At 39.3% G+C, this 25,577-nt stretch overlaps 1 protein-coding gene and 1 pseudogene across 1 annotated transcript; one reads left to right on the top strand and one right to left on the bottom strand.

The window, feature by feature from the left end:
- Positions 1–2,690: 2,690 nt before the first annotated feature.
- LOC110567233 (large ribosomal subunit protein eL43-like) lies at positions 2,691–2,967 on the top strand (annotated as a pseudogene).
- Positions 2,968–17,488: 14,521 nt separating this feature from the next.
- LIN7C (lin-7 homolog C, crumbs cell polarity complex component) lies at positions 17,489–25,536 on the bottom strand. Its single transcript, XM_012452237.3, has 5 exons — positions 25,470–25,536; positions 20,257–20,375; positions 19,938–20,009; positions 18,247–18,456; positions 17,489–17,747 (listed from the first exon to the last, which is right to left on the bottom strand). The coding sequence occupies exons 1-5, from the start codon at positions 25,504–25,506 to the stop codon at positions 17,592–17,594; spliced, it is 594 nt and encodes a 197-aa protein (XP_012307660.1). The 5' UTR covers positions 25,507–25,536; the 3' UTR covers positions 17,489–17,591.
- Positions 25,537–25,577: the final 41 nt, after the last annotated feature.

Raw genomic sequence — 25,577 nt, 5'->3', positions numbered from 1 at the left:
GTTAGGGAATAAAGAAAAAGATATCAAGTCTAATCCCTACTGATTGGATATCTGATAGGCGCCTACTCTACTGAATGAATCTTCAAGGTCGTGGATAGTTTCTAGGCTCTGACGCCTCCATATTTGCATGGGGAGCTTTGGGATGGGGAAGCTTTCACATTAGGCTCCAGAGGCTTGCAGTTATTCTGTTATGGTCTCAAGGTACTTGTACACACCTATCAACATCCCTAGAGTGGTCCTACTGTGCACAGGAGTTGGCATCTAATTTTTTAGGGCTAAGTGAAAACAATGATTTTTTGAACAAAAAATAACAACGTTGACAAATTTTAAACATCGTTTTAAGTTACACAAGTGACTAAATGTGGGCTTCTGGGTCCTCTTTACTGTACCTAGAGCTCAAGCAAGGGTAAAGGATGGCTGGGAGCAGCACGTGCCATTTGTACAGAACTGATGGGACCTTTGGGACGTGAGGGCTAGTAGTGAGGCTTCTGGCAGGACTGGCTGAGGGCCATTCTTGAAGCCAGCCTTTTCCAAAACATCACCAAAAAGCATCTTACTCTCTCAAGCTGGTTGGATAGTACAGAGTCAGATAGCCTTGCAATACTTCTGAAGACTCATATTGACCCGAAATTTCAAAACATCTGGATAAATATCAGAAATATTTCCCTATTCATGCCTAATCTTTTCTAAATCTGATTTTTTTTTCCTGATCTTTCCCTTTCAATTCTAACACAAGAGGAAAATGAGACTCAAGGGAACAACTTCTGGATTACAGAACCACATGTGGGTTCCAAAGTCTGAGTGCATAAATTACTGGGGAGAAATAGAAGTAGGCAAAAATTAAATCATTGTCCAAGAAACCAGATGTTATAAGAGATAGAAAAATAAAGGTAGAAGAATCAGAATAGAAAAGCAGGAAGATTACCACCTGATCAAGCTGATAATTTGTTAAGACCAAAATACCAACACCAAGTTCAGCCATGGAATTGATTACTTTTCACTCCCTCAGAATTACAAATAGAACTTTGAACAGGTACTTTCTGCTAATCTCTCTCTCGTTCTCTCTCTGCCTTAGGCTAATGTTAAAACATATACTTCGCCATCTGTAGAACACAAGAAAAAATTTAGAAAATGTTTGATATGAAAGAGAAAATGAAGGATGTTGAGGTAATAGGGAAAAACATAGTAACTGCCAATTTGCCTCATTTATTCTAAAATAACACAAACTTGTCAAGCTTTTCAACATCTTTTTGATTTTTTTTTTTCTTTTTTGAGATGGAGTCTCACTTTGTCACCTAGGCAGGAGTACAGTGACGTGATCTCAGCTCACTGCAACCTCTGCCTCCTGGGTTCAAGCAATTCTCCTGTCTCAGCCTCCTGAGTAGCTTGGATTACAAGTGTGCACCACCATGCCCGGCTAATTTTTGTATTTTTAGTGGAGATGGGGTTTCACTACGTTGGCCAGGCTAGTCTTGAACTCCTGACCTCAGGTGATCCCCCAGCCTTGGCCTCCCAAAGTGCTAGGATTACAAGCATGAGCCATTGCGCCTGGCTGGATTTTGTTTTTCAAGGACTATTTACCATACACCTACTTTTCAGAATTTACTCTGCTAGGCACTGAAGAGTTTTGCCTGATGCAGGGCTGCCTGCATGTAAATCACATGGGAAAGATTTGCAATACAGAAATCCCAAGATTCCATCTCCATTGATTCTATTATAGTAGGTCTCTGTGGGTCTCTGAATTCCCAGTGTTTAAAAAGTTCCTGATTCTGACATAGGCATCCACCTTTAACCAAAATCTATGACTTTTTGCCACAAGATAATGCATGTGTGGGTCCTCTGAGAAGCAGACATCAATATGGATTACTCATGCAAGAGATGTATTAGGGAAAATGATTGTGAGGGAAAATGGGGAAGGAGCTAAGGGCATCTCAAGAGCCATCAGACTGAGATGTAGGTCTGGCCCTAGGTGAGGAGGTGAAGGAAGGAAAAGAGTCTTAGATTGCAGTGCAGTTCTATAACATTTCAGCAAGGCCACAAAAATTATCTGTCAGAGTCCACATCTCCCAGGAACAGGCCTGCCTTAGTATCTCTGCCATGCTCAGTCATTGGCTGAGACCCAGCCCATAGGAAGTGTGGCCTTGGGACAAACAGGGTGAAGGATTTACCTTAGGACTGTTAGTCAGTTAGTCTCCCCACAATCAGAGCTCTGACAGGTGCCTTTCATGGCAGCCCCAGGATATAAGGTATGACATGGAGCTCTCCTCCAAGCAGTTTACAATTCAACTTTCAGAATTTAGAAACGCAGGGTTAGAAAAGACTAACACTAGTTTGGTTACCTTCCTAAGGCTTAAGAAGGCTGAATAGCATCCCTGCTGTTCTTGGACACCTCAGAGTTGGCATATTCATACCTCCACGGGGAGTAGTCCATCTTTGGGCAGTTCGGGCTGTTAGACAGTTCTATTATGTTGTGACAAACTGTTTCTTCTTAATGCTTTAAAAATTAGAAATAAGGCTGGGCGTGGTGGCTCACGCCTGTAATCCCAGCACTTTGGGAAGCTGAGGCAGGAAGATTGCTTGGGCTCAGGAATTCAAGACCAGCTGGGCAACAGTGAGACTTCATCTCTACTTAAAACAAAAACAAAAACAAAAAACATAGCTTTCTGGGCTGGGACCTAGTTGGCAGTGACATGGCCAGATGCACCAAGAAAGTCAGAATCATCAGTAAATACGGTACCTGCTATGGGGCCTCCCTCTGAAAAATAGTGAAGAAAATTGAAATCAGCCAGCAAGCCAAGTACACTTGCTCTTTCTGTGGCAAAACCAAGATGAAGAGATGAGCTGTGGGGTTCTGGCACTGTGGTTCCTGCAGGAAGACAGTGACTGGCAATGCCTGGGTCTACATACCACTTCCGCTGTCACGGTAAGGTCGTCATCAGAAGACTGAAGGAATTGAAAGCCCGGTAGGCACTCCTCTACTCTTTGAGACATCACTGGCCTATAATAATGGGTTGATTTACGCCCATTTATTATAGGCCTTGGCTTGTTAACTTTATTAGACATTCTGATGCTTGCATTGTGTTAATACTATTGTATTGGAAAAGCATGCTGAGATGGATTATTTTAATTCAGTTCCTTTTTTTAGTAGTCAAATGATAAAATATGGCATAAGAATATGAGCCTTCCAGGTTAGGTATATCTATTAGCTTTATATAAATCTGTTCCTGCCAGTTTGACTTTGAGATACATTGGAGCGAACTGCAAACTTTAGTTTTAAAATTACAGTTAATATTTTAAAAAAATGTTTTTAGTCTGGGCATGGTGACTCAGGCCTGTAATCCCAGCACTTTGGGGGCCTGAGGCAGGTGGATTACTTGAGGCCAGCAGTTCGAGACCAGGCCAGGCAGCCAACGTAGCAAAACCTTGCTGCTACTAAAAACACAAAAAATAGCCGGGTGTGGTGATACATGCCTGTAATCCCAGCTCAGGGGAGGCTCAGGCCCCAGGATCGCCTGAACCCAGGAGGCAGAGGTTGCAGTAAGCCGAGATCATGCCATTGCATTCCAGCCTGGGTGACCGAGGGAGACTCTTATCTCCAAAAAAATGTTTCTAAAGGTATAGGATATACTAAAGAATATATGTATACTGCCTCTTCTATTATACTTTTGGTGTTTTGTTTGACCTACACTGTATCAGCATTTTCAGGAAACAATTATAATTTCCCATTAAATGTCTATATATATATATATAATGATAATTAGCCAGGTGTGGTGGCCTGCACCTACGTCCCTGTTACTCGGGAGGCTGAGGTGGCAGGATCATTTAAGCTCAGGAGGTTGAGGCTGCAGTGAGCCATGATCACACCATTGCACTCCAGTCTGGGTGACAAAAAAAGACTGTTTCAAAAAAAAATCCTCAAAAATAGAAGAAAGTTTGGGGATATGTGCTAAATCCCCTCATTTAATAGTATGAAATCAGACCCACAGAGGATAACTAAATTACTCAAGGCAACAAAGTACCTAGATACAGACAGAACTGGAGCTAATATCTAGGTCAATTGCTCTTTCTATTCTGTACTTGGCTTTTTATTTTAAATTTTCATGGAAAAGAACATTTTTGACAAGTTTATTGTCACACAAAACAAGTCAATCACAATGATTCAGATGGTTTCCAGTTTATTTAAAAGAAGTTGTCATATCTCCTCTGTAATTACTGTTCTCAAACATCCTATGAAGGGTGAAGACACCTAAGAGATACAAAGACAAAGATAATTTCCATTTCATCTAAAGTTGTTTATATTTAGTAGAAAGACCAAAAAAGCTGTATTAAATACACCATCACACCACCTCCCCAAACCTTTATACTAAACGGTAGATGACTATTCATGTGGTTTGGTGTTTTACATGTTTGTTTTCTTTAGGATTTATTTGCGAAGAGTTGTTTCTCCACATTTACAAAGCTTTGAATTTTATAAAATACATTTCAATTTTAATTTTGAATGAAAAAGAAAAGATGGAGTACATTTTAAAGCTTAGGTCTGATTTTCAGTTAGCAAGAACTGCTAGAAAATTCTAAAGTAGAAACAACAGCACTTTGGCGCCACCTTGTGGTCAAATGTGAAAAGGTAGGAGAAAAAGGTTATGTGTACAGTGTAATTAATCTGTGAGGAGTTATATGTATTTATAGAAGGCAGTGGGGGGAAACGTGTGTGTGTGTGTGTGTGATTAAGTCCTTCCCTCCTTAGCTTTATTTTTTTTGCGACTGTGTCCTACTCTGTTGCCCCGGGCTGGAGTGCAATGGCACGATCTCGGCTCACTGCAACCTCCACCACCCGGGTTCAAGAGATTCTCTTGCCTTAGCCTTCCGAGTAGCTGGAATTACAGGCATGCACCACCACACCCAGCTATTTTTTTTTGTATTTTCAGTAGTGATGCAGTTTCACCATCTTGGGCATGCTGGTCTTGAACTCCTAACCTCAGGTGATCCACTTGCCTCGGCCTCCCAAAGTGCTGGAATTACAGACCTTAGCCACCACCCCAGACCCCTCCTTAGCTTTAAAAGAAAACTATTCTGACTGGGCGCGGTGGCTCATGCCTGTAATCCCAGCACTTTGGGATGAATAGCTTTAATACCTAGAAAGCATGGTATTCTTGCAGCCAGGCAAACACATGAACATATCAATAATTATGTGAGTAGAATGGTTGGGAACAAAATTAAAATACGTATTTTTAAATCACCTTTAGGAGTGAGTGAGCACTCCTAACTGCTTTCACCCTTGGTAACATTCACTTCATGGGAGTGGAGTGGTACCTGACTAGTAATCGGGGAGGCAGCAACAGGTCCTTATCCTGGCCACGCCTAGAGAGGGAACAATGTCTGCCCCTGCAGAGTTCAGTCCTGACCATGCCCATTCCATGCCTGAAAATTGGCCAGGCTGAGGCCCCCAGCCACAGGCTTCTCTGAGAAGCTCCTCTGGCCAGTTTTCAGAATGCCTATTTTCTTCTCAGGCCTCAGATACATGCCCCTGCCCAGCCTTGAGCAGAGTGTCAGCTCTGGGAGAGCAAAAGCTTCATTTTGTTCTCCGTAGAATTCTCCCATCCAAGTACTAACCAGGCCCGACCCAGCTTTGCTTCCGAGATCTGACGAGATCAGGCGCGTTCAGGGTGGTATGGCCGTAGACTCTCTGTAGAATTCTCAGTCCCTAACCGTGGCTAGCAAATAGTGGACATCCAACAAACATTTGTGATCAGTATAAATTAATAAATAATAAAGCTCAGACAACTCATTTAATTCCTACTGTACCTAGAACCCAAGTAAGTAGAGAAGAGAGATACTCTTCATTGGTCCCTGTCAAAAGCCCCAATTTCCCAGATAGTCCCAAGAGTGGCTTCTTCAGTTCACGCCATTCAGGTCGTTCTTTAAATGTCATCTCAGATGTTCTTTCTTGTCCTAAAAATAACAGCACAGTCTTCTTTCAAATTGTTTCTTCTGTGAACAAATATCGTTTAGTATGTGGTAGGTGCTGTTCTTAGCTCTAAATATGTAACAGAAAACTAAACAGGGTCCTGCCTGCCCTCAAGTTTATAATCTTGAGGAGGGAGTAGACAAAATTGACAAATACATAGCAGCAGAGGGCAAAGGAGGTTCCAGGGAGACAGAACCGCAAATGTGAAGCCCTGTTGGAGACACCTGGAGACGGAGAGGGAAAAAGTGTATGAGTGAAGGCTGGGGAGGGAAGCAGAAGCTGAATAGTGCAGGGCTTGATGGGTCACGGTGAGAGGCTTGGGTTTCTATTCTTTTTTTTTGAGACAGAGTCTCACTCTTTTGCCAGGCGCCAGGCTGGAGTGCAGCGGTGCGATCTCGGCTCACAGCAACCTCCGCCTCCCGGCTTCAAGCAATTCTCCTGCCTCAGCCTCCCAATTAGCTAGGACTACAGGCACGCGCCACCACACCCAGCTAATTTTTGTATTTTAGTAGAGACAGGGTTTCACTATTTTGGCCAGGATGGTTTCAATCTCTTGACCTCGTGATCCGCCCCCCAGGCCTCCCAAAGTGCTGGGATTACAGGCGTGAGCCACCATGCCCAGGCTTGGGTTTTTATTCTAACTGGGCTGGGCAGCCAATGGATGTGTTGTTAAGGATAACTGGTAGAAAGGGCTCATCAGCACACAGCAGGTGCTTTCAAGATACTATGAGTGTTTGTCAGGTGCAGTGGCTCAGGCTGTAATCCCAGCACTTTGGGAGGCTGAGGCAGACATATCACCAAGGTCAGGAGTTCAAGATCAGCCTGGCCAACATGGCAAAACTGTCTCTACTAAAAATACAAAAATTAGCTGGTCTTGGTGGCGAGTGCCTGTAATCCCAGCTACTTGGGAGGCTGAGGCAGGGAGAATTGCTTGAACCTGGGAGGTGGAGATTGCACTGAGCCAAGATTGCACCATTGTACCCCAGCCTGGGCAACAGAGCAAGGCTTTGTCTCAGAATTTAAAAAAGAGAGAGAGAATATGAGCGCTTAGTAATTGCAAGCATGATGGGAAGTGCAGTTGGTGCTGTATGTAGGTTCTGACAAAAGCCACAAGCTGCTTAAACATGTTGAGCCCACTCTAGACACAGCCCAGTATGAGGAGAAGGGACTGTGAGATTTAGCTGGGACCTTGAAAGGTGACTGAATGTCCATGAGTCTTATGCTTTTTATTGCTCTCTAGCCCTCCTAGCCTGCTGGACTTCATAATACTTGTCACTACCTACAATTACATTATTTGTTATCTTGTTCTTCTGCTTCTCCCACTAGAACATGCACTCCTTATTAGCAGGATTTTGTCTTATAGACTGCTATATAAGTACACTGTCCAGTGCATAATAGATGCTCAATAAATAAATGCTGAGTGAATGAACAAATGAATTAATGTTATGGTATATGCCCAGTAAAACAAGACTCAAGATCAAGTTCATTTTATTGAAATGTATAAAACCATAGCTGATCACTTTCTTCTTCCAATTTTTCCCATTGTTATTTGTTCAGTCACTTCCTTCCACCATCATTAAACAGTTAATAAAATGCTATTTCATTATTTTTAAATAAAAAATTTATGTAGAAATGGGGTCTGTGATGCCCAAGCTGGTCTCCAAATCCTGGCCTCAAGCAATCCTCCCTCCTCAGCCTCTGAAACCATTGGGATTACAGGCGTGAGCCACTACACCCAGCCTTTTTTTTTTGCTATGAAAATAATTCACTTAAATTGCTACTTTCTGTAGCATTCATCTCTTAAAATTTTTTAATTGCTACAACCTTATTTATAATTTTGTGATACAAAGTAACAATAGGTAGAAAGTAATAGGTGGTATTTTCAATGTGTGAATGTTATTTAACAAAATAATACCTGTGTTCTGAGGAAGAGATGCCAACTTAAAAATGTCCAATTAAATATTAACATACCAGTTAGAGTCATACTGCTTTGTTGCTGTTGTTCATACAGGGCTCTATCGAAAAAACAAAACTAAACAAAACAAACGAAAAAACGCAACAAATCAAACAAGAAACCTCAAAAAATAAAATGAATGAGAGACAAAATCTAACTAAAAATGCGACGTGGTATTGTGGGGGAAATTATGGTTTTTGGCAACAAACTTGGGATTAGAATCTGGTCCATGAGTCACTATGAGTGTGTGATTATGAATAAACTATTTGGTGTTCCTGATTCTGTGAAACAGAATTAACACGCATCTTACTGAGCAGTTACAAGGATTAGATGCAGTGCTTAGTAGATGCTTTATGAAAGGCAGCCATGCATGATTGTCAGTATTTCTGATATTTCAACAAATACCCTCTTTGTGCATAAACTAGTTTATATGTCATCACATGACACAAAATAATTCACATCAAACCAATTGCATGCTAACATCATTGAACTTTTAGGACAGGAATGGACTTCAGAGTGGTCCCTGACATTTTTGGCACTAGGGACTGGTTTTGTGGAAGATAATTTTTTCCACAGGGCGGTGGGGAGAGGCGGTGGTTTACAGGGAGATGGGGATGGTTTCAGGATGAAACTGTTCCCCCTCAGATCATCAGGCATTAGATTCTCATAAGGAGCAGGCAACCTAGATCCCCCACATGCACAGTTCACAATAAGGTTGATGCTCCTATGGGAATCTAACACTGTCATCGCTGATGTGACAGGAGGCAGAGCTCAGGCGGTAATGCTCACTCTCCCGCCACTCACCTTCTGCTGTGTAGCCTGGTCCCTAACAGATTTACCAGATCCTATCAGATCTGCAGCATGGAGTTGGGGTCTCCCGCTCTAGGACAAAGGTTTTCAAACTGTGCTCAGACGAACTCCTGGCTGCAGCGTGGGAAGTGGGGTGAAGGGGACAGGCTTCTTGAACCAGCGTAGTTACATATATTAGGCTTTGGTTGAAATGAGGACTTTTCTAAGGAATAAAGAAATGAAACCAGATTGGAAACTACCAACCTCCCTTATTATACAATCAAGAAAATTAGGACTTAAGGATCATATGTTAAGTGGAAGGATTAGAATGGAAGTTCGTGTTTCTTCCATTACACTGTCATTGCTGTTATTTTTTGAGACAGGGTCTTGTTCTGTCACCCAGGCTGGAGTGCAGTAGCACGATCAGGGCTGACTGCAGCCTTGAACTCCCAGGCTCAACTGATTCTTCTCCTCAGCCTCCCCAGTAGCTGGGATTTCAGGTGAGCACCACCATGGCTGGCTAAATTTTGTAGAAATAGGGTTTCACCATGTTGCCCAGGCTGGTCTTGAACTTCTGGGCTCAAACAGTCTGCCCACCTCGGCCTCCCAAAGGGGTGGGATTACAGGTGTGAGTCACTGCATCCAGCCTTGTTATTTATTTAAAATTACACAATAGACATTTTTAAAAACAAGGTCTTGGTTAGGAGTGGACAATTCTTCATTTAATTCTGGTTGTTGCAATAACCAAAGAAAGAAAATCTTTGTTCTAGTTTTAAAAATGAGGTGTTACTATACAAATTTTAGCTACTATTAATATTAGTTGAAACAGTTTTACATGAAAGATGAAAGTAACCTTCATTGTTGTCCTCCACAAATGATACTCGGCATTTTGATGGAGTGAGGTAATAAAAGATTGACAAGGGTATTGCCCCTTTAATATTTTGATCCTTTCCAGGACATCTAACACCAAGATCAGTTGATAAATTCTGTGCCTACCTTCTATACACATCGTTTTAATAGTTTCAATATAAGTTTTTGATTCACCTGTGGAATTATGGAAAACCAGTCAATCCAACAAGGTATATAAATCATTCCATGTTTTAGGGACTTTTAAGTAATTGGGGTACAGTTGTGTCCTTCTTCCTGTCATGTAACTTAAATTCTAATAGAAAAGACACAATTAAGCATGTTAATATAAACAAGGTGTCGGCTGGGCACGGTGGCTCATGCCTGTAATCTCAGCACTTTGGGAGGCCAAGGGGGGTGTATCACCTGAGGTTGGGAATATGAGACCAGCCTGGCCAACATGGTGAAACTGTCTCTACTAAAAATACAAAATTAACTGGGCATAATGGCACATGCCTGTAACCCCAGCTATTTGAGAGGATGAGGCAGGAAAATCGCTTGAACCCAGGAGGTGGAGGTTGCCGTGAGCTGTGATTATGCCATTGCACTCCAGCCTGGGCAACAAGAGCAAAACTCCGTCTCAAAAAACAAGCAAACAAAAACAAAAACAAGGTGTTGCTATATTAAAGGAGGAGGAATCAGCCTTTAGATGGTGACCTTAACAGGCAAGGCGACTTCAGCTGACACCTGAATGAGGGGCAGCCAGTTAGTGGAAGAACCAGAGGGAAGCCTTCCAGTAAGGGAATAGGCTGTGGAGCAGAACAAGTAGGGCAGTAGACTGAGATGAGGCCCGAGAGGAAGTAGGGCATGGATTACGCAGAACTTTTGAGGTCATGGCAAGGTATCAGGATTTTATCCTAAGTACAATGCAGAGTTTTAAAAAGGGAGCAACACGATCAGTTCTGGTTGAATTAGTGCTTGGTACCAGGCCCTTGGATCATAAGGAGCCTGTACAAACCTTTAAAGGCTGAAATGCCCCAGGTCAAAGACAAATCCTCATTTCACTCCAGCTGGAGCAGGGACTGCTGCAGAAACTTCTCTCAGTGCTGAAGGAGACAATGCCAACTCCCAGCAAGTCCTGGAGTTGAGAAAGACGCAGCCATGCAGTAACTGACAACCGAAAGTGAAGAAACAGCTAGGTGCTTAGGTACTTGAGTCCAGGGGGCCATCATGGAGGCACAAGCTCAGTTATACACAGCTGCACAGGTGTCCAAGGATGAATTACAACCACAGAAGACAAAGAAACCAGCATTCTCCTCATACCCAAGGGCCAGGAATCGCATCTTTTCTTAGTCACAGCCACTCCTACTGGAACGTTTTTATCACACATTGGACAACCCACATTTAATTTTGCTTCTGTACCCATTTTTGGTAGTGATGCCACCGAAAGGTAGATTCTCACATGTATTAGGTTTCTCGGGCTGGCATAACAAAGTACCACAAACTGGGGGGCTAAAGTGAAAATTATTGTTTCATAGTTCTGGAGGCTGTTAAGTCCAATATCAAGGTATCAGACTTGGTTCCTTCTGCGTGTGAGGCAGAATTTGGTTCATGCCTTTCTTTCTGCTTTTGGTATTTTGCTGTCAATCTTCAATATTTGATTTGTAGAAGCATCACCCCAATCTTTGCCTTCAACTACCCATGGTGTTCTCCCTGTGTGTGTGTGTGTTCAAATCTCTCCCAGCTTTTTAAAAACTATGGACACCAGACATACTGAATTAGGGCCCACCCTATGACCTCATTTTAATTGGATTACCTCTGTAAAGATCTTATCTCCAAATGAGGTCACATTCTGAGGTACTGGGGATTAGAACTCCAACCTATCTTTTTTAGAGGAACACAATTCAACCCATAACACTGTAAAACACAAAGGTTAGATAGCATTTAAAGTCTGGGCTCAAAATTACATCAAGTAAGAGATACCAGTAATAATTTTCCTACTTCATGGTTTGATTGCATTTCTTTGCCAAATAAAAAACACAATATTAGTTTTGGGCTTTTAATACCCTCTGATAAAATGAATTACTTTCAGTAACTGTCATATACAGGAAACTTACCTGATGCAATGGCTAAAATTTGTATACCTATTGGTTAAAATGAGAACTCATCCACACTTTCTCACTCAGAGACAACTTTAAAAACACCAAATCTTTATTGTTTTTTTTGAGACAGGGTCTCATTCTATTGTCCAGGCTGGAGTGCAGTTGTGCAATCTCCGCTCAGTGCAACCTCTACCTCCTGGGCTCAAGCAATTCTCATGCCTCAGCTTCCCGAGTAGCTGGGACTACAGGAACACACCACCAAACCCCAATAATTTTTGTATTATTATTTACTGATTGATTCAGACTCTGTCACCCAGGCTGGAGTGCAGTGGCGCAATCTTGGCTCACTGTAACCTCCGGCTCCCGGGTTCAAGTGATTCTCCTGCCTCAGTCTCCTGAGTAGCTGGGATTACACACACAGGCCATCATGCATGGCTAATTTTTTCTATTTTTAGTACAGATGAGGTTTTGCCATGTTGGCCCGGCTGGTCTGGAACTCCTGACTTCAAGTGATCCACCCACCTCGGCCTCCCCTAAAGTGCTGGAATTACAGGCGTGAGCCACCATGCCTGGCCTTAATTTTTGTATTTTCAGAAGAGACAGAGTTTCGCTATATTAAGATCTTTACAGAGGTAATCCAGTTAAAATGAGGTCATTAGGCTGGTCTCAAACTCCTGGGGCGCTCAAGCAATCCACCTGCCTTGGCCTCCCAAAGTGCTAGGATTACAGGTGTGAGCCACTGCACCTGGTCCCAAAACTCCAAATGAGGATGTTTGGTGATTTTAAATATACATATTTTGGTATCCAAAATATACCTCTGTAAGATTCATGAGAATTAAGAGAGGTCTAAGATATACCTTGTTGTTGACATGAATAATTTGTCCCTTTAAAATTAAAATCCAAAAAATAAAATTGAAAAATTTGCTATGTAAAGTAAATCTTAAAGTTTTCATCAGGGAGATTATCCGCCACTAGTAAATAAATGTACAAAATATGAATCACCAATTCATTATATTAAAATCAAAATAATTAACAATAGTGAATATAACAAAACCCAAATCGAAAAATTTAGAGAATGGATACTCTGGTCTAGTGAAGTTTTGAAAGAACTGAGTCCTAACACTAAACGCTTTTGCTGTTCCTTGGCTGCTTGGCACATTGCCACGCTTGTTTGAAGTTAATGATGGTGATGCCCTGTACTTTCCAGCATTCCACTGTCTCCAGACCTAGATCATCTTCTCGCAGTGTTTTTAATTTAACGGATCCTTACTTGGACTTATTTTCCAATGATTTTCATTTGAATGTGGCCTAAACCCTCAAAGCTCCAATTCAAAAATTCTGAGACTCTTTAATCAAAATAGAAATTTGATAATTTCTTATGAATCTTATTCTTCTAAGGTTTTCAAACATAAAGGTTATGTTTTCTAAACATCTAAAGTAAAAACTTGCTAATTTTAATTATTTGACCAGAATTATTTCCTGTAGCTCATAAGGTCCGGAAGCTATTTTACATGAACAAAAGCAAACACAAACAGTATTTACTATGCCAGGCACCTTTTTAAGGGCCTTACAGAAAATGGTATGACACTTACAGGCATTCTTATTACCAATGACAGATGAGGGAACTAAGGCACCAAGAAATTAAGCAACTTGCCTAAGGTGACACACAGTAATGGTGGAACTAGGATTCAAACCAGAGTTGTTGGGCTTCAGAATCTGTGCTCTCAATCACATCGTACTGCCACTCTCAAAATAACACAAGAAAATGTTTTCTTTAGTTAACTTTTATGAAAGACAAAGCAAGATATAGAAATTCAAAGTTTCATTTCAGCAGCCACCATGAATTACGCTTTTACCTTATGTAAAAGTTATTTTATACATAGCTTTCACAAACATTATCTATTGTGTAGTTACATCAACTTTTTTCAAATCCAAAGAATAAGGACATAACACACACAAATTTCTTTTAAATAAGCCTTAAAATCAGAATTATATTGATAAATGAAGTCATCTATTGAAAAAGTGTTATTTTACATCCATTCTGGGTATTACCACAAATTTTAAAAGTAGAAGCATAGCATTTGCCAGTATTTTTAAAAACCAAGTCAATACAAATTAGTCTGAAAGTTCTTGAAAATTAATAATTGATTTTCCCCACTATTTAATCATAACTGGAATAACCTTTGAAGAAACACTACTAGCAAACTTTAGACAACAATTATAAAACCAGATTGTTGGCAGAAGACAACAAAATGTAAGTTAGAAAATTCATAAACATACATTTATTCAGGAAATACAATTACTAGAATCCTTGATATTTCAATGATCATTCCACATTATAAAATATTCACAAACATGTAGTCTTTTAAGTCTACACCAGATCATGCTGATATTCTTTTCTGATAAGCCATAACCATTTCTTCTATTAAATGCTATAATACCTTTAATTGTAAACAAAGTACTTGAGCCAAACTACTTAAGTACTTGAGCAAAAGAACTTAAAAAATCTTAGGAGGATAATGATATTTTTGAAAAACATATTTGAGGCCGGGTGTGGTGGCTTATGCCTGTTATCCCAGCACCTTGGGAGGCTGAGGTGGGTGGATCACGAGGTCAGGAGATCGAGACCATCCTGGCTAACACGGTGAAACCCCATCTCTACTAAAAATACAAAAAATTAGCCATGTGTGGTGGCACACGCCTGTAGTCCCAGCTATTCAGTAGGCTGAGACAGGAGAATCGTGGGAACCAGGGAGGCGGAGGTTGCAGTGAACTGAAATCGCACCACCGCAGTCCAGCCTGGGCGACAGAGTGAGACTCCATCTCAAAAAATAAAATAAAACAAAACAAAATAAAATGGAATCATCAAATCCTAAAGAACTAGGCTGCTATAATCTAGTAGTATATTAACAAATGAAGTGCCCACATTAAGACAGCACATAATTATTAACGACAATATTTCTCATCTGCAATTTTTAAACATGCTTTCTCAAGTAACAATCATATATTTTTGTAACTTTTAAAGGCAAAGGGGGCAGAATGATGACAGACATTAAAAGCTCACTTTTAAACTACTGGTAGATTTTATTTTTAAAAAAAGAAAAAAAAAAGATAAGACTGTAATTACTTCCCAAAGAAAGAAATTACTTGGCCAGGTGCAGTGGCTCACACCTATAATCCTAATGCTTTGAGTACTGAGGAGTTTCAGGCTTCAGAGAGCTATGATCATACCACTGTGTTCTAGCCTGGCAGACAAGGCAAGACCCTGTCTCTTAAACAAACAAACAAACAAACAAAAACAACTAAGAAATATAATTAATCATTCAGTAGCTGCAAATTGAACTGTTCTATTCTGATACGTCCAAAACAGTGTCCAGTGTAATCAGATCATTTTATAATGAGTTCTCAACCCTAGGTTCCCTTTAAAACCACTTGGAAACTTAAAAAAAAAAAGTGATTTTCATTTAGTTGTTATGGGATAGGACCCAGGTATCAGTTTTTTAAAGCTCTGCCAGGCTTTCTAATATGTAGGTAAGATTGAGAATCACTAAGTCAACACATTTTGACATATCAAGAAAATAAATGGAAATAGGGGTGATAATTTATATTTGTAATTTACAAATCAAACATCTATATCATACACTTACTGTGTACCTAGTTTTATTTATGAATCTTCTACTTCTAAGATAAAAATTCCCTTCATTTCCTCACTGCACTTCACCATCACTGTACATCTTTGCCAATGAATGACTGTATTTTTCTATGGTCAAGACTTAAAATTCTGGGGTACATTATGAAAACTGCATTAATGAAAACAAATTATTGCTACTCATACTCAACAGTAGCAAGCTAAATGACTGTATTTGGTTCCTCTGAGCTACCCTCATTTTAAGATAATTATAAATAGGTGTCAACCCACACAAAGAACAGATTGTGGATTACCGTAGGGAAAAAAATAGCTTACTCAACTTACTAAAAGTTTCAACACCAAAAAAGATTTAACTTGGCTGAAAGTTCTGAAACAGCTGAGACACCAAACCAGGAAGCTATAATTTATAATGAAATGTTGACATCCTTAAAAGCTACTGCAGCTGTAGCTATACTAAAATAAGATTTCTTCAGGATTTACTTACCCTGAAATGCAAGAATACAAGCATAACAATAATATTACTGTTTTTATATGCACCAATACCTCTCTTTAATATATAAAGCTCTACAACAAATACCTCTAATAATTTTACAATTAAATTAAGTCCATACTTCTATACTACTTTGGTCTCAACATTTTAAAAACATCAAATTAATTTTGAAAATATACAATTTAACAACATGATCCTATCAATAACAAGCACATTTTGTAGTGGATTAAAGACACATTCAACCATGCAATCCAGTGTTCAGTACCTAAATGATGAATAACAATGCTGACTGATTTTTATTTTGAAAAATCATTGAAAACTGGAATAATTATCTGAGACTCACAGTGATCACAAACATGCAGATAAAAGCATACATTTCTATTCTTCCTGAAGGAATGTTACAAAATGCCCACTTTTTTTATACAGGGTTAATAATGATGCCAAATTACTTATATTGTTCAATCCATTATCTTTTAACATTTGTCACTTAAATTTTTTTTTAAGTACAAATATTCCTGTAATTTGTGACAGAAAATAAACCTCAACTTTCAGTCTTTAAGAAGACCTCAGCCACAGTCACACACTAATAGCTGCCTTTTAGTAAAATGGTGACATCCAGTGGACCAATGAAATAAAATATCTCTCAAATTCCCATATTTGAATAACAAAAGTTGCATCTTTAAATCCAACAATTTTAGGATGAGTTCCTATTTTGATGGAATCTACAGATTCTCATGATACATCACATCATAATTTCTATGTATCTTAAATATATTCTCTCTCCTTCCTATTTAAAATCAATTATTTAAACTGAGCTAGTAAGAATGTATACTCTTGAAGCTAGTGAGGTTAAAGGTATTACTTTTTCTTCTTTACTTCAGCTACTTCCCACCACAAAACAACTGGTTCGTCTCTAGGAATGGAAGGACCAAAATATAGGGGAAATACTGTGTATTAAAATAAAAATGAAAAGCATTGGAAAAAAACTGCAAGAGATGAAATCTGAATCTGTTTTGCATTTATAATTTGATATATTGTTGAATATAAATAGGGATGTAATCAGTAATGCTATTAATTACATCCTTTTGTCCCAATGCTCAAATATTAAGAATACATATTTTAGCAATGATTGTTTCAATGTTTAAAAACTTACTTTTAAAAATCAGTACAAATGAATATCCATTATATATTATGTTTAAGTAAAAGTAAAAAACTTGCACTGTGCTGAGTCATGGTTTACCATTGGTTATATATATTATGTGTGTGTTCAAAGTACAAAATGCAGCAATGATGTTAACATTGACAGTGTAATGAACTGCTCTAGGTGAGACTGTTAGGTTTAATTTCTTGGAAAACTGTAAAGAAATGTTACAGGTTAAAAAAACAGAGTAAGCAAAAAAAGAATTGGAGAACTTTACTTTTAAATCAGCAGCCAAATGAAGAAAACTTTTCTTTTCTAAAAAAAGATTTAAGAATGTAAAAGTACATTTTAATATTAAAAAAGCATTTTAAAAAATCTATAACAACTTTATGACAAAATCTGCATTTGAAAAAGGCCTGTAAAAACAGTAGGACAGAATTGCCCTTATCACCTTTTACTTTTTCTTGTCAGAAAAAAGAGTATGCATCTCTGGAACCATAAATGATGTTAAAATAGGCATTTATAAAATGGCAAGGAGAATTTCATGATAAATTTGTTTTTTTTTTTACAATCATTGGCATTGCAGCCATCAGTAAGTCACAAGGAAAACATCTCTAGCTAAAATGCAAAATGAAATATCAAGTTTTGAAATGTATTAGGTCTGTTGCCTGCGTTTTGCTGATCTCATTTTTTCAAAGCGCGACTCCATTTCTTCTAAGACTTTGGGTGTATATCGCACCACTAATTTAACCTTTCCTTGTGCGGCTTTCAGCAGTTCTACAGCTTTTTCATGATGCTCTCCTTCAACACTCTAGGGAAAAAAAAATACACTAATATCTACGTTTTGAAAAAAACTCAAAATGCAAAAATGTTTAAAATATATATAAGAAAGTTTTAATGCTATATTATTCCAACACTATAAAACTAAGAAATAATCCTGTTTTACCATTTTAAAATATATGAAATCCTCTCTTACATCATTTTCTGGCTTTAAGTTCCAAATAATTAGTATATCAACCTATATGCCTTATTATTTCAGTAGATCAAGCAATTGCTATTTTATAAAAATAAAATGAGGGTAGGCTTCTAATTTAATGTTGCCTTTAATGAAGAACTTATGTCATTAAAAATTACACTAAGCACTGCTAATTCACACTGCAAAATACACTTACAGTGCTTTGAAAAAAAAAAAGGATCATATTCCTCAAGGCATTTCTAAACCACAAGTTTCTTAGGTTTCTCCTATAACTCAAATATGCCCCCAGGTGGTCATAACAGATCACTACAAATAGAAATAAATTCATCCTTACCACTCCATTAACAGAGAGGAGTTGATCTCCTCGTTTGAGGCCCCCATGTCTATCAGCAATTCCACCTGGAATTATTCGAGATATATAGATTGGAGAGTTTTGTTCTTTGCCTCCCATAATATTGAATCCAAGGCCCTCTTCTGTTTTTGGTAGCTCTACAACTCGAGGATGAGAATGTCCTTCACTAGCAGCAAATGCAGCAACAGTAGCCTGAAAGGAAGTTTTGTGTATTAAAAATATGACTTTTATTTACTTTGGTCCTTTTACTTTTGAGCACATATTTTTGATGTTTGAACGCTCACAAATTCACTGGTGATTCTGAGAAGGTAAGCTAAACAGAAGGCACTTTAGAGATGACAAATGAGTAATTAATTCTGAGTTACACAGGAAATATTACGATTTTTTCAGGTCACTCCTAGCCATGCAGTGCCCAGTCTTTTGCGGAGTCCCATATGCACAGGGCTTGGCAGTAGGCTTGCTGAGCAGATGGACATTGTACATGGTAAGGAGGAAAACCCCTCCCCCAGCATGCCAACAGCCCTGAGCTTTAGGTCTGGATCGCCCAACTCCTTCCGGAGCCTTGTGCAGGACACAACCTACCCATATAATCAACATGGAGCTGTCCTTATATGTAATCATTTTGGCTTCTATACTATTTGTACTACATACTAAAGATGTCAAGAAATAACTCAATATTGTGAAAAAGAGGGGTACATATAGACAATCTGAATATTTTGTTGCTTTTGTTAACTAGTTACGACTAAAAATCCCCACAGAGCCATATCTTTTTTAAGGCTCAAATTTAGACTAATCCAAATTAATTATAAAGTTGAGATTTAGGGTAATTATCTCATTTTTTGGTGATGGATCACAAAAATAGAGAAAAGGAAAGAAACCAAGATTTACTGAATACCTGTTACCTTCAAAGCTCTGAAAAAGTCTCATTTTCCAGATAATGGAACTAAGGTTCAGAAATTCAGCAGGCTGTGAAAGTCACACAACTCAGCGATTAAAACCATGTTTCTCTGGTCTTTCCTACACTGACAAACTACATCCAAAAGTTTTAAGTATTTGTATTCAACAAAGAATACAATATTTCCTTTTGTGAGCCATTAACTATCCATAAAGAATTATCTGCTAATGATTAAGTTACCAACTGCTGATATTACCCTGTTCAAACAAACTGTCATGAATACGGAGGTCAATAACTGAATTATTTGAGGAAAACAATGACACACAAATGCACATAATGTAAAGAAGAAAGCAAAAATCAACCCGGGGAAGTACCCCAGCTCTATCATATGCTTTTTATATGGTTTGGGGCCAATAACCTAATCTTCATGCTTCCTCATCAATAAGATGAGGATAGTAATTCATGTCTTAGAATGTTGATTAGATTCTGATAATTAATATTATATAATATTGTATATAATATATACAACACAATTATGTATTACATGATACATATTGTGTGCAAGTATATTTCTAATGCATTATCTAAACTACATAAAATAGCTTATGTAATACCAATAAAAACAAATGTCTTTATTTCTTAGTACTTAAGAAATTTGGTGTAGCTTTAAAGATACATGTTACTCTTCAAAATAAGTTTATTACGAATTTAATAATTGCATATTTTAAACTTCTAATTTATGAAGAATTCTTACTTTTGGTAAACAAAAGAAATTTACCTTTGCAGTAGCATTTGCTCTCACTTCGGGACTGCTACTGATGTCCACAGTCTCATAGACATGTTCATATACCTGTAAAACCCAAAGTTACCATATCTCAGAATACACCACACTTAAGTTCTCTGTGAAGTTAATTAATGAGTTAAAATTTTTAGGCAAAGTTATTCATCTTTATGTTTTTTCTATCAGAAATTCAAAAAATAAGAGAGACTGGTTTTAATATTTTCTAAAGTTTTTAAGAAATTTTGAACCCAAATTTAGAGTATTATCTGACCTAATTAACTCAAATTTTTAGCAAATTTTAATGATGCTTGCTCACCTCTCTCACAGCATTGCAGAACTCACTTTGAAGGACTCTTTGTAAAGCCTGAAGTTTCTGTGGTGGTACTTCTCCACTCCTTTGTAGTTTTTCCAATAATTCAATTGCTCTACAAATATCTAGAGTTAAACACACACAGATAATTTTCTCCAAGGGTTTTCTCAATGCTTATGTAACAGTGTAGCAGTTAGGATTCATTCCTCAAGGGCTAATAATATACAATAGTGGGGAAAAAGCAGCATTGAATTTGCACATGTGTTTGGTGGGGAGGAGATTATGCGTGTGTACACACATGGAGGATGAGAATGTAAAATGTAAGAACACTAAATTTTATGGGAGATAAGAAAAACTACTGAGGTTCCAGAAACATAAAATTTAGAAAAGACGACCTTGGAGAAACAAAGGCAAATTGAATACAAAATATCAAATGTCATCGGAAAGGACAGTGACTCAAATGTGAAAGACAGATGAACACTGTACTGCTTCAGAAAAGCTGGCAATATTGTCAGAAACTAGTCAATAAAAATTTACCTAATTATTATTATTAGTAACCAAAGCAATGAACAGTACAAGGCACTATAAGCTAGCAAAATCACTCTTCATTTCTCAAAGGAAACATGATACATAGGTAGATGACCGTTCAAGAGCAGATGCAGTTAGTGGCAGGGACACATTGAAAACAACCATAAAAATGCATAAAACTAGCAGTACAAATGAAATAAACTGATTTGTTTTCAACTTAATTCACATTGTTAATTCAAACAAGCTCAAAAACCTATGTTTACGAAAAAGAAAAAGAAAAACAATTAGCTTTGTCAATCCGGTCTCAATACTACCTGTGTGACCTTGGGCAAGTTATATGACCTCCTTATGTCTCAGTTTCTTTCACTGTAAAATGGAAATAACAGTACCTTCTATATAGGGGTAATGAGGAAGAGTTATGAGCTCAGTTAACGACTGAACCACAGAATACATAAAAAAGGGCTTAGCAAGCAAAAATGTCATGTTACACTGGTACCAATTAATCTTAAGAAATATTGGCCAGGCATGTTGGCTCATGCCTGTAATACCAGCACTTTGGGAGGCCAAGGTGAGCAGATCACCTGAGATGAGTTCAAGACTAGGCTGGCCAACATGGTGAAACCCCATCTCTACTTTAAAAAAATAAATAAATAAATTAGCCAAACATGGTGGCAGGCGCCTGTAATCGCAGCTACTTGGGAGGTCGAGGCAGGAGAATCGCTTGACCCAGGAGGCGAAGGTTGCAGTGAGCTGAGATTGTGCCACTGCACTACAGTCTGGTAGACAAGAATGAAAAAACTCTGTATCTCAAAAAAGAACAAACAAAAAACTAAGATAGCATACATTTATACAAATATATGAAGCATGTTAGGGAATTCTCATTAAGAAGTGTGAGGATAACTGTTTTATTAATTGAGACATTTTAGAAGATTCAGGAGGTCAGCTATAACACTGTTAACTATCTCTACTTTGATTTTTTTTCCCCCAAAAACTGTTTTTGTAAACTGTTTTTGTACCCCAGGTGCTACAGTGCCCAGTATTCTATTATTGCTTTGCTTCCTTTTGACTTAAATGGAAGAAGTTCCTGATTTCATGTTATATTCAAGAACAGGACATTTTTTTTCTTTTTTTAAAAAGAGAGAGTCTCGCTATGTTGCCCAGGCTGGAGTGCAGTGGCTATTCACAGGTGCGATCCCACTACTCATCAGCACGGGAGTTTTGACCTGCTCTGTTTCCAACCTGGGCCGGTTCACCTCTCCTTAGGAAACTTGGTGGTCACCTGCTCCCAGGAGTTCACCATATTGATGCCGAACTTAGTGCAGACACCCGATCGGCATAGCACACTACAGCCCAGAACTCGTGGACTCAAGTGATCCTCTAGCCTCAGTCTCCCAGGTAGCTGGGGATATAGGCATGCGCCAGCACGCCTGGCTAAGTTTTCTTTATATAGTATGGCCTTCTTTGTGTTTGCAGACAAAAAACTATGAATAAATGTAGTAAAGATACTTATTGGAGACGAGGTCTTTGTCTGTTGCTGAAGCTGGGGTGTAGTGGTACAATCTTGGCTTACTGCAACCTCCGCCTCCAAGGTTCAAATGATTCTTGTGCCTCAGTCTCCTGAGTAGCTGGGATTACAGGCACCTGCCACCATGCCCGGTTAATTTTTGTATTTTTAGTAGAGACGGGGTTTCACCATGTTGGTCAGGCTAGTCTTGAACTCCTGACCTCAAATGATCTGCTCACCTCAGCCTCCCAAAGTGCAGGGATTGCAGGCGTGAACCACCGTGACTGGCCAGAAAACAGATTTTTAAATTTGAGATAAAGAAAGCTTAAACTTAAAAAATTAATCAAATGCAATGGAAACAAATAGACCTTCACCATTCTGATTTCCCATCACCAGAATGACTGATAAATGAAGACTGTTGGTTCATCAATCATTTTGATGTATAAAGTTATAATATGTAAGCCATATAAAAATTTCCAATTAACAAAAAAATGGAAAAAAGTAAAATGCTTTTGACTAAATCTAAACTGTACCTAATATGTGCTCAAATTTGTGTTTCATTAAAATCATATTTTGATGATTTAGAAGGGTAATTTAAATCACCATATGTGATCAGGTACTGAACTGTAACTGTACTGTAGGATTTTCTACTGTAGGACTGTTGGGAGTGTTTGTTAATAGAGTCTGTTAGAATTCTAAATAAGAATCAGACCTGATGTAATCTTTTTTCCCCTGCTAAATGGCAACCACTAGTACAGCTGTCTCGATAACCGTGGAGAATTTGTTAGGATCTTCTTCGGATACCACAGATATCAAAATCTGCAGATACTCAAGTCTCTGATATAAAATGTAGTATTTGCATATAACCTATGCATATTCCCGCTCCATACTTTAAATCATCTCTATATTACTTACAACATCCGATGCTATGTTAATAGTTGTTATATCACATTATTTTTGTCGTTGTTGTCGTTTTGAGATGGAGTCTTGCTCTGCTGCCCAGGCTGGAGTGTAGTGGCACGATCTTGGCTTACTGCAACCTCGGCCCCCTGGGTTCAAGCAATTCTTTGCCTCAGCCTCCCAAGAAGCTGAGATTACAGGCGACCACTACCACACCCGGCTAATTTTTGTATTTTTAGCTGAGAAAGGGTTTCACCATCTTGACCAGGCTGGTCTTGAACATCTGACCTCGTGATCCACCCACCTCAGCCTCCCAAAGAGCTGGGATTATAGGTGTGAGCCACCGTGCCAGGCCATACCACATTGTTTAGGTAATAAGGACAAGACAAAAATGTACACGTTCTGTACAGACAGGATTTTTTTCTCTGAGTATTTTCAATCTGTAGTTGGTTGAATTCATGTACATGGAACCCATGGATATGGAGGGTTGACTGTAATCATCCCTCTAAGGGGCTGAGCCTTTACTGAAGAACGAAAAAGGAAAACAAGCCTGTAACAGCACAAAACAAAGCCATGACTATCAAAACTAATTGCCACAGGAGTTCCACATTTTGTGCTGCATTTAAAAACACAGAAAACCGTTCGGGCGCGGTGGCTCACGCCTGTAATCCTAGCACTTTGGGAGGCCGAGGCTGGTGGATAGCCTGAGCTCAGAGTTCGAGACCAGCCTGGGCAACATGGTGAAACCCCGTCTCTACTAACATACAAAAAATAGCCAGGCGTGGCAGAGTGCGCCTGTAGTCCCAGCTACTCCGGAGGCTGAGGCCGAATTGCTTGAACCCGGGAGGCGGAGGCAGTAATGAGTGAGATCGCGCCACTGCATTCCAGCCTCCCCGACAGAGTGAAACTCTGCCTCCGGGGGGAAGACCACCAATATGTTAGAATCTTACAACTAGCTTTCAAAGAAAAACTCCTACTCCTGTTAACACCAAACAGATTTGCTCCCATCTATAAAACACAATACCATTGTGCTCAAGAGAAAGATGTCAGTCTTAGGCCTAACTCAGCAAGTGTTCCCAGAGTAGCTAGTCCTGTCTAAAATGACGTTTTAATAGGCTTAAGGGAAAGAATCTCATTTACTATGAGGCTTCCAAATGGTGAACACTATAAAGAGCAAATCAGCGATATTAAGTGAGCATTTGTTTGTGGGGAGGCATTAGGAAAGAGGTTTTTCTAAGTACAGTAATTCTAAAAATGTGTTTTCTTAGGGAACAATAGTAATACTCAGACTGTAACTGCAAATGTTAATATGTGCAATATAATTTTAGTCTCTATCCTACACTTTTTTTTTTTTTTTACCACCAGAACTCAAAATATTTACTCGTGCTTCTTAACTCCTAACAATGACTTCTAATGCTGGTGTATGAAAAGCATGCTTGAAATTGTTTGAAATAAAGGATTTAGGGACAGAGTGGAATGCTGGAAATCTGTAACATGACTGGAAACGCTGGAATGCTGGAAATCTGGTAGGCGCATAGCCAGTTATTTTCAGTCTTCTCTATCTCTAATTACTCAGCAGAGGAGGTTTTATTTTCCTTGACAGTCTGCTCTAGGAAGAATCAACCAACCAGTTTGCAACTGTGGGTTTATAAGAAATTGAAAACCTTGCACCTGCAAGTGTTTTAGCATCTACCACTGTTCTGCTTACTTATGTAACCGCCTTCCCAAGACCAAGTCAGTAGGATTGTTTTTAAAGCAACCTCTCCATTTCTGGGAGGGGCACAAAAGCTAGCAAATACCCCAACCCAAATACAAGTGAGGCTGTGGAGAAAGTAATGAAAAAGTTTGCGTGTAAACAAAGGGGAAGGGAGGTTCTGTTGAATTGTACCGTGTGTCCGTTCTCGTGTTGTACAGGCAATGAATGCAGTCTGTGCGAACAGGGTGTGTGACGTTTGCTTTTCGGGTGGACGGGTCTCCGAATGCTGCTTATGCTGTACCCACCAAGGGAGTGCGTGTGCGGCGTGTGTCTGCGAAGCTGGCAGTTTATGTTTAGTTGTGCTGTGCACCGGGACAGTCCGTGTTAACAGAGCAGGGCTTTGAGTATCAGTTGAAAGAACGTAAGCGTCCTTCCTAGAGCCAGGCACAGAGACATCGGCGGCCTCTGGCGCCGGCGCAAGGGACAGCCTGGTTCCGGATCTCAAAGCCTGGGTCACCCCTCCTCCCCTCCAGCGACCTAACACTCCTTCAACCCTTCCGCCCACCTCCGCCGAGCTTCGGCTGCACTCACCCCTCTCCAGCCGCACGGGTTCCCCTAGCGCCGCCATCTTCTCCCTTAGCCTACAGACCCACAGGAAATAACGACAGAAAGGCTGCGGTGGAGAGGCGGGGCCTACCG

Source organism: Aotus nancymaae, unplaced genomic scaffold (assembly GCF_030222135.1).
Source record: "Aotus nancymaae isolate 86718 unplaced genomic scaffold, 86718_ANA_hifiasm-v0.15.2.pri h1tg000059l, whole genome shotgun sequence".
NCBI classification, from domain to species: domain Eukaryota; kingdom Metazoa; phylum Chordata; class Mammalia; order Primates; family Aotidae; genus Aotus; species Aotus nancymaae.
The sequence above is the reverse complement of the archived record's forward strand: the minus strand, read 5'-3'. Positions and strand labels throughout refer to the sequence as shown.

What these genes read in the sequence shown, in the direction of transcription:
- LIN7C (XM_012452237.3), bottom strand. Translation starts at nt 25,506, where the DNA reads ATGGCGGCGCTAGGGGAACCCGTGCGGCTGGAGAGGG. An exon ending in TCTGCAATGCTGTGAGAGAG is followed by an intron (nt 20,010 to 20,256) that starts GTGAGCAAGCAT and finishes TGGGTTTTACAG; the next exon opens with GTATATGAACATGTCTATGA. An exon ending in GAGCAAATGCTACTGCAAAG is followed by an intron (nt 18,457 to 19,937) that starts GTAAATTTCTTT and finishes ACTTCCTTTCAG; the next exon opens with GCTACTGTTGCTGCATTTGC.